The sequence below is a fragment of the Etheostoma spectabile genome, chromosome 7 (assembly GCF_008692095.1).
Source record: "Etheostoma spectabile isolate EspeVRDwgs_2016 chromosome 7, UIUC_Espe_1.0, whole genome shotgun sequence".
Lineage (NCBI taxonomy): Eukaryota > Metazoa > Chordata > Actinopteri > Perciformes > Percidae > Etheostoma > Etheostoma spectabile.
In genome coordinates this window covers 25,301,265-25,310,856 of record NC_045739.1, presented here as the reverse complement: position 1 = coordinate 25,310,856, position 9,592 = coordinate 25,301,265, and the positions used below count along the sequence as shown (strand labels likewise).

General features: G+C 41.4%; 1 protein-coding gene across 1 annotated transcript in view; it reads right to left on the bottom strand.

Moving 5' to 3' along the window:
• Positions 1-9,592, bottom strand: part of enpp2l (ectonucleotide pyrophosphatase/phosphodiesterase 2-like) — a gene marked incomplete at its 3' end in the record, with an annotated part of 99,793 nt that overhangs the window by 30,462 nt on the left and 59,739 nt on the right. The window contains exons 21-24 of the mRNA XM_032521770.1: positions 8,346-8,490; positions 7,426-7,503; positions 3,861-3,993; positions 2,322-2,475 (exon numbers count right to left, since the gene is read on the bottom strand). Coding sequence (XP_032377661.1) covers positions 2,322-2,475; positions 3,861-3,993; positions 7,426-7,503; positions 8,346-8,490 — 510 coding nt within the window. The remainder of the gene's footprint in view (positions 1-2,321; positions 2,476-3,860; positions 3,994-7,425; positions 7,504-8,345; positions 8,491-9,592) is intronic.

Here is a 9,592-nt window from a genome sequence, read left to right as displayed (position 1 = left end):
CTGCTACCAGCCAGGCTAAAGCTAATCTATAGTTAGCCTAAAGAAACAAGGCGTCTGTCCCAACTACCGTTTCAGTTCAAAGCCGCAACGCTGGAAACGTAACACTAACCTACAACAGCAGTCTGTCTCTGATTTAACGTAATTTACACTGATTTAATGTTCTTGGATACATAGTTGGGTGCTAGTGCATGACATGCAGGTCTGCATGCACAGCAAACCACCAATCACAATCAACGTTGATCCATTTATCTAACAAACGAGCTGGCCCACTAGTCGACCACAACCTGAAATTTAGAGGAAGCAACATGCCTACTTTATTAGGATCATTCACTTTAGCCTGGATTTTTTGGTATTATAGGAATACAACAGTGTCATGTCAGTCAACCAGCGTATTATGCATCCTGCCTATAAGTGGCATCACGCTCTGTCTGCCTGTTGTCCGTAGCTGGTTGTGCTTTGCATAGCAGATGACTCTGCTGTGGTTGGATGTATTCTGGGATGTTGGATGTATTCTGAAAATGTCCTTAAATTCGTGAATTGTCGTTTGTTTATTCAAAGTCAAACACAGTCCTGAGTAGAGCTACTTTGCACATTCTTGTGGGTCTGAGGTGTATTTTACATTTTAGCTGCCAAAGCTGCGCTGCTTTCTTCTACCCCTCACTTTTGCATTTCTAATCCAAAAAAAACGTCAAACTTGGCACTGCACCATAGCAAGACACCTGTAAAGACTGAAATCCACTGGACCACCCACACACACACCCACACACACACACACACTTCTGCAATTCATATATTTATATATTTAAATAAAGCTGCCTTGCCTTACAGTGATCTTTAAGCTTAACTCAAAGAGCAGGGGTAAGGTGTCTCTTACCATCGGAAGTTTGCTGAAAACCACAAACCACTTAGCTGAATCATTTCCTACGACATCCTCATCAAATAAAGAAACAGGACCTTGACCTGTTTTTTTTAATACTGACGTCAATGTCTTTTTACTGCAAGACAGCATCACTGGACACAATGAATTTCCATTTCCACAGGAAACACGCATCAGACAAAGACCCCCAAAATCTCCCCAGACGTCGGAGTTTAATGTCGAGAGATCAGTGGTGGAAGCAGTATTCAGTTCCTTTACGTAAATAAAAGTACTAATACAGAGAAAATACTTTGTTAAAAGTAAAAGTCCAGCATTGGAAGTGTCTCTCAGATCGCTTCCCCACTGCCAGGGTTGCAACTGAAATATTCGGCTAAAGCAACGACAGTTTATGGAAAGCACAAATGTAATTATGGTCGGATCTTGTGCCCGACTTATGGGGACGTGATATTGATAACGGCGTTGGCTATTTTTGCCAACTTTCATTCCTGTTTTATTGCGTTTTGCCGGTAAAACCATGTCTGTGTTCTCCATATTTATGTAGAATTATAGTTCGCTCTTCTCATGTAAAATATACGGCTCTGGTAGATGTTTGCGATTGGTTTTCGCATGAATATTGATTGCTATATTTATATCTCTCTTGTTTATATCAGCCATTACAGGATCCCTTCTTAATGCACTTCAAATCAATAATCAGTTATTAAGAGGGTTGCAGATTCATATTCTGATAACTGACTGATCGAATAACTGGCATTCACATACGGTTAGTAGTTTCATATTTCTTTTATATTATATATTCTCATATTATCTTCATCTCTTATGTATGAAAGATCTTTTTTGGGGGGCATTTACGGCATTTATCTTTTAACAGGACAGCTGAAAAGGGGAGAGAGAGGGGGGGGGGGGGGGGGGGGGGGGGGGGGGGGGGGGATGACATGCGGCAAAGGGCCTCAGGTCGAAGTCAAATCCTGTTTCTAAAATGTGAGGATTTTTCTGTCACTGTGTACTTTCACTTTTAATACTTCAACTACATTTACCGGACGATACTTACATAATTTTACTGAAGTAGCATTTTCAATGCAGGACTTTTACTTGTAACAGGGTACTTCTTCAGTGTGGTGTTAGTGCTTTTTTTAAAGATTATTTTGGGGGCTTTTCCCTTTATTAGTGACAGTAGATAGACAGGAAAGGGAGAGAGAGAGATGGGGGGATGACACGCAGCAAAGGGCCGCAGGTCGGATTCAAACCCCGGGCCGCTGCAGGACTCAGCCTACATGGGGCGCACTCTCTTACTGGGTGAGCTAGAGGACACCCCAGTACTTTAATTTTGACGTAAAGGATCTGACCACTTCTGCCACCGCCGTGACTGACTCATCTGAACTGATTCCTGCTGCTGCAGTGACAGCTGGGGCAGCGCTGCCCCCTGCTGGGGACGGTGTGAACTCACGTTGCAGGCCTCACTGTTGTCCGGTCTGTGGGGGAGCAGATAGGAAAAGACCCTGAGTGGCCCGTCACACTCCTCCACCGTCTGGTTGAGCTCCTGGCAGCTCGTCACCACCGTGTAGAAGTGGGTGGGGACGGGTGGGGCGTCGGCCGAGAACCTGGACATGGATAGGAATAAAAAACCTATTTCAATATTCATATGGGCACCTCACTGCACCCTGTACCACAAGCCATAAAAGCCTTAAATCAATCTAAATAAGCTAGATGTCCAGCTGGCCTGGTCATACCCAAGGGCTTTAATCATGTGGGTCAAGGTTATTTTTTACGTTTCTTCATTCGGATCCATGTGCGATCCGTTCCACTCGGAATAACCAAACAACGCAGTTTACATGCTTTGTCCTTTATTGCATTATTCATTAAGATTATTCTGAACTGATTTCTGTAGATCAAACAACTCAGCATTGTAGTTGAGAACGTCAGATATAACGGACCACGTACTGCAGCCTTGGTCCTGCTCGACACCCCCGCACCGCTGTTATTTATAGTCATAGTTTTAGTATCTTCATTATTACTATAATCAAACCAACATGTAATTATTATGAATCTGTTTCAGTGTCACAGCGGCTAAAGGGCGCCTACCAAGAGTCAGGGTCTGTCCGAGGTTTCTGCCTAAAAAAAGAACTTTTTTCTCGCCACTGTTGCGCTAAATGCTCGCTTTTGGGTGGGCAATGTGAATTATAGAGTGTGGTCTAGGCCCCCTCTGTCTGTAAAGTGTCCTGAGACAACTCCTGTTGGGATTTGACCCAATAAAATAAATTACATTAATAAAATTTAATTAACAACAGAGTAAAAAATATACATATATATCAATAAAAACTACAAATTAAAATCAAATGAAACCTTTCTGAAAAACTTAAGCTAAATTTCAACTTGGAAAACACACGACAACTAACTCAAATTAAACTAAAAATTAAATCGAAAAGTCTGAACTCAATTAAAAAAAGTGAAACTATAAAACCTCGGTGCGAACCACTCTTGTCAAATTATAGAGTGTGGTCTAGGCCTCCTGAGACAACTCCGGTTGGGATTTGACCCTATAAAATAAATTAAATTAATAAAATTGAATTGACAACAGAGTGGAAAAAAATTATACTGTAAATCAATAAAAACTACAAATCAAAATCAAATGAAACCTTTCTGAAAAACTGAAACTAAACAAAAACTTGGAAAACACACGGACAACTAACTCAAATTACACTAAAATGAAATCGAAAAGTCAGAGCTCAATTAAAAAAAAAAAAAATTCTAAATGTGAAACTATAAAATCTCGGTGCGAACTACTCTTCTTAAACTAACTGAAGAACTTTCAAGCTCAACTTTACCTTTAATTGATCCAGTCACACAGGAAGAGAGGTTGTGTTAATGTGTTTTCTTCATATGGGACCAGTATAATATTATAGGATCTGTTCAGTCTGTGTGTGTGTGTGTGTGTGTGTGTGTGTGTGTGTGTGTGTGTTCTCTATAAACAGGGACACCGTCTTACTCTTTTATCTCCTCTGTGGTGTCCCGGAGGCCGTCAAAGTTGTGATCGAAGATGGGTCCGGAGAGAACGTTGATGCCGTTGTTTTCCTCTGCGTAACGCCTCAGCAGCGTCCCCTGCAGGTAGCTCCACATTCCTGCAGACAGAAAGGGGAAAAAAAAAAGGATCCGATGATTAGTCTGGGAAAACCCTGGCGAACTGCCGGCAAATTTGAGATTTGCTCTGCCAGTCCGTTTTGCCAAGAGCACATTCAAGCCCAATTTTTCCAAATCGAGGCACCAGTCCGAAACCGTTGAGTCGGGCTTTACACGATGACGGGCTCTGCAACATGCTCGCTTGTTGAGATTAGGAGATTTAAGAGAATAGCAGAGCCAGCGTGTGCGTGTGTGTGTGTGTGTGTGTGTGTGTGTGTGCGTGCGTGCGTGGGGGAGTGTGTGGTAGAGCGAGTGAGAGAGTGACGGCAATTAGCTTTGGAGCGAGTGGCGACTCTAGAACCACAGTAGGGGTGCACAATATATCGAATCAGTATCGTTATCGCGATATCACGTTGCTCGATATCATTATCGAAAGTCTCGCGATAATTCTTTTTTTATGCGTCCCGTCCGACACGCAGACTGAGTTCTGAAGAAATAAAAATTGAGCGAAGTGCGTAGGAGGGCGGAGCCAGGCTAGCGTCGCGCCTCCGCTGGAACATAAATCTGTGAAGAAAGACAGACAAACAAGCAAAGAAAAGAAAAGACTTAAAAGAGAAGCGAAGGGAGCAAAAGAAGAACACAAAGTAAGAAAATGAGTTTGCTCAGGGAGAAGACAAAATAACAGATGAAGAGGAACTTTAGAGGCCAAAAGTAAAGTTGCGTCCAGAGCATCAGGTGGTCAACGCCTGACCACGGAGCAATATAAAGAAGGCTGCGGAACTCAACAAAGCAGAGGCTACAATGTTTTGGACACCTGTTGCACAATGCTGTTGGTAATTATTAAATTATTTGTAACTATTAATGTATAAGGGATAGGATTTTATTAGTGTATAACCTGACATATTGTATAGATCTCGAAGCTGCACAATCATAATTATTTTATGTGACACTTGCAATAAACTGAAAATATGACCATTTAAATAAACCTTTATTTCTTTTTCATTAGTATTTGTTGCTATAACTTGTTTTAATAGATACAACAGTGCTAATACATGTATTCAGGCTGTAGTACTCAGTCCGTCTTCGGACTCGAGACCGTTCTATGACGCGATTGTCTCGCGCGTATGACTCGGACTTGCTCGGACTCGCTAGTATTTGGACTCGGACTTGTCTCGACTCGGCCACTGGTCTGGCCCAATATGACTTTTGGTCTGGACCAGTCCAAGTGTCTTATTATGTTGATGATATATTGGAGGGAAGTGAAACACAGTCCAGGTGGGATATTGTTCGGCTTTTTACAAGTTCAGACAGCTACGTTAGCTAATGCTACGCCGGGTTTTACTAACGTTAGCGCACCGCTTAGCCTAGCTTACTAACGCTAGGTAAATATTACGGCTGCCTTCGGAGTTTCCTATATCTGCGTCCACGTTGTCAACATAAGACCTGTGGCGTTAGTTGGAGCCATCATTGTATCCACATGAAATAAGCTTTGCCGCCTACGAGATGGGTGGGTTTTTTGTTACGTTATAAAAAACTAACTGGCTATAGTTAGCCCGTTTGTATGCTAGCGGACATTAGCTAACGTTGCCGGGAGGTGTGTGGTGTGTGTGTGTGGTGTGTGTGGTGTTGTGTGTTGGGTGTTGTGTGTGTGTGTGAACATATGTTTAATTACACCTGTTCATTGTTGTTTTAACCAAACTTTGTTTCTGAAAACCCATCTTTCCTATTAACCCACGTCCAAATAACATCTGTTCTATAAACACGCTCATTATTTTTTTTATACTGTACAACCAGTAAAACATGTCCTGTTCTGTAGTAGACTGGTTTTATTTTTATCATGTTGTACCAGTCCATAGACTGTCTGTTGAAATAACCTTGTTTTGTAAAAATTTGTTTTAATTGTTATTACTCTTTTATGCGTTTTCCCAAACTTTTGTAATTTACATATGTTTTTAAAAATATCAAATTATATCAATATCGGCAATATCATTATCGATATCGCAATATCACATTTTTTTCAATATCGTGCACCCCTAAACCACAGTGAGAGAAACAAAGTGTCTCCCCCGTGCTTTCTGACCATGGTGGGAAATCTGCAGCAGCAGAAGTTAACCCTCTCCTTGATTTCATGTTGTTTATGGAGAAGGAGAACCAGGAACTGAGAAGAGGGGAAATGTAGTCTCTATTTTTAATTGTCTGGTTTGGGTTCCATTACTCTATATCCACGACGTTCCACTTACGGGATTGGTCTGTTGCTGCCAAAAATTCCCCCATTTCCAATGCGAGAATAGGGGGAAATGCAACGCTACCAAGCCACGGCCCAGCGGCGGGCCGAGCGTGGGGCAGTTACATTTTTTGAGAGGTGCACGTCAGGCTACGGCGTAGGGTCGGTATCTCCATGTGACTACGTACGTACCCACGGCAACTAATTAAAGCAGAAGCATAAATCAGCCTTTTATCCTTATGTAACAAATCTATTTCCCAGTCTGAATAAAGAAAAGCCCGGAAATTCTCCAGACACACACATAATTCATCATTGTCAGCTCTTTAAACAGAGTGCATCTGTTTGAGACAGTGATTCATTGAAAGAGAAAAAAGTGTGTGTGTGTGTGTGTGTGTGTGTGTGTGTGTGTGTGTGTGTGTGTGTGTGTGTGTGTGTGTTTTGCCCTGATAAGTATTCTCTTTCTACAGAAACAATGGGTGTCAGGCTGTCCTGGCTCAGACCTGACATCACCACGCTGCTGCCTCTTCGTCCCATGTGATCACTCTGAACCTTTGACAAAAGCTCTTCTTCTAATTCAGAGGATTCAACTTGACATTCGGGTTTGAGGTTGGCAAGACTCCAGATCGGCCTATCCAATCTTTCATTTTCTCAAAGGCAGAGCAGGATACCCAGGGCTCAGTTTACACCTGTCACCATTCCAGCCACTGGGGGGGCCATAGGCAGGCTGGGGGACTCATAATAATGTTAAAAAACCTCATTAAGTGACAGTTTCAGGCCATGGGACCTTTAACAACAAAGTCAGATGTTAGAGTCCGGATTTCCACATTGTCATTATAGGATTAGTGTCTAGATTGGCTGTAATTGAGTAGCATGTTTGTCTCCTTTGTAGTCGCAATACAGTGAATTATATTTGGACTGGCGACACAAAGAGCTACAACAACACGGCATTAAAAAAGTAAATAAATAAAACACATCTAAAGCGCTGTGGGAGCATTTCGATGATCATATGAGGCAGCATCACATGTACATTGGTTCGTTTAAAATTATTTAGGCCCTAGAACACAATACTTCAGCGAATTTATAGAATAGACAAAAGGTTGATATTGAAATTTTGCACTTTTTAAGACCCTGTGGAACCCCCTGTCCCTTCCCCCATCATAACGCTCCCGTGGACTTGTGTTTTGAGTGTGAGTTGAAGTGTGAGACTCACTCTTGAAGGCCGGGTACATGGGGACGACGTTGGTGATGAGCGAAGCGTCGTATCTGGACTCGGGAGACGATGCCAGCTCTGTCAACAACACGGAGATGAGAAGGAAAATAAGTTGAGTACAAGGGGCCTCAAAATTGTACTTAAGTACAGTGCGTGATAGGGCTGCACAATACGCGGAAAACATGCCACGACGATGGTAAATATCAAATAACATTACTTGCGATAACTAAACAGATCTCAAAGTGCACTCAGTTCTGTATTTCTGCTGCTTCCACTATTCTCCTAGGATTCGCCAAATTGCTTGTTGAATTGAAAACAAATTCATTTAATTCTATTTATAGTAATATCCACCTGTATATTATATTCAGTATATATCCAGCTGTCAATCTTGTTCACAATACTAGTTATCTGTATATTATATTCATAGGACAAATCTATCTGTAAAATTCTGTTTATAATAGTATTCATTTCTATTCTATTCTATTTACTCAGTAAATATCCATGTCCTGCACTTATGGAACCAGTGTATATCCTGCACCTGCTGCTATTGCACTTCTGTATAGACCCAAACTGCATTTTGTTGCCTTATACCTGTGTAATGACAATAAAGTTGAATCTAACATAATCTAATTGAACAAAGTAAAGCTTGAATTCATATGAAAAAAAGAAAGAAGAACTCCAGTTACAATTTGAAGGGCAGTTTTCTACGGATATTTTCTTTCAACCAACACAAAAAATCTCCGTCTTTCGCGATGTATTTATTGCGTATTTTGATATCGCAATAAATATACAAAAAAAACGATATACTGTGCAACCCTAGTGCTTGAGTAGCTGTACTTAGTTACAGTCCACCACTGTCAGATGCTACAGATGAGAAAGAGCTTTTTGGATCCATGTCAAATAAAGTGAACAGTGTGTACCTGGCGGGAAGAGGAAGCCGGGGGTGAGCTGGCTGTTCTGGCTGTAGGCCGTGCAGCTCTGACTGTGGTCGGCCGACACCCGGGGGTCGACTCGGATACACTGAACACCCGGGGGGGACACCTCGGGAACGGGAGTCATGTCCTCCTGCGAGACAAAGACACCAAACTTTAGCACCTAAAAAAAAAAATTTATTTATCCTTCCATATCGATGTCTTGTATCAATGTCTGTCCTGACGTGCTGAAACCAGGTTTTATGTTTCTGCAGAACAGGAACCTGCTGAAAACACCGAGTCAGGCCTGTTTTTACATTGTAAAATGTAATGTAACATGTTACTTTTTCTAACTTTCCTGTATAGTAAATATGAATGAATGAATTAAAAGGTAACTACTGTTTTTGTTTTTTTCTAACTACTACTACTTTTCTAGGGGTAGGAATCACCAGAGGCCCCCACGATTCAATATTACCATGATGCTTTTGTCACAATACGATATTATTGCAATGTTCTGCAATATTCTGTAATATGATGCAGTGTATTACCCTTTTCCCAACTTCAAATTATGTCCTCAAAGCAAAACTTTGTCAACTCTTTTAGCTAAGAAATATACCGATGCGGCCTCTAGCTCACCCAGTAAGAGCGTTGACCCCATGTTGGCTGAGTCCTGCGACGGCGCAGGTTCAAATCCGACCTGCTGCCCTTTGCTGCGTGTCATCCCCCTTTCATGTCTATCCACCGTCTCTATGTAATAAAGGGAAAAGCCACCCCCCACCCAAAAAAAACCAAGAAAAAAATACATTTCTCTGTTCATCTCACTTCAATTTTCCATCTAGTGGGCTGGAAAAGCAATTCATTTCGTCATCCTAGTAACAACAAATTCTTTAAATTCACAGTTAATAAAATTTACAGAACATATTTAACATTACGCTGTATCGATTCCCCCCCATTCCTATTATTTTCCTATGTTTTTGAGTCAGAGTGACTGAAGGGAACAACAATCTTTGACATTGGTCCATTAGACCCAAACTGCATTTTGTTGCCTTGTACATGTACATGTGTAATGACAATAAAGTTGAATCTAATCTAAATCTAATTAAGGGAGATCAATGGAGTCGGCAGTCAGCGAAACAAGCTACGATCCAAGTTAATAGGGCAATTGTCCACCTTCTATTTACGATCGCAAAAGTGCTTGTTTTGCCACTGACAGACTCCGATTAATAATGTGTCTGACAACATTATGGAAAGGATTT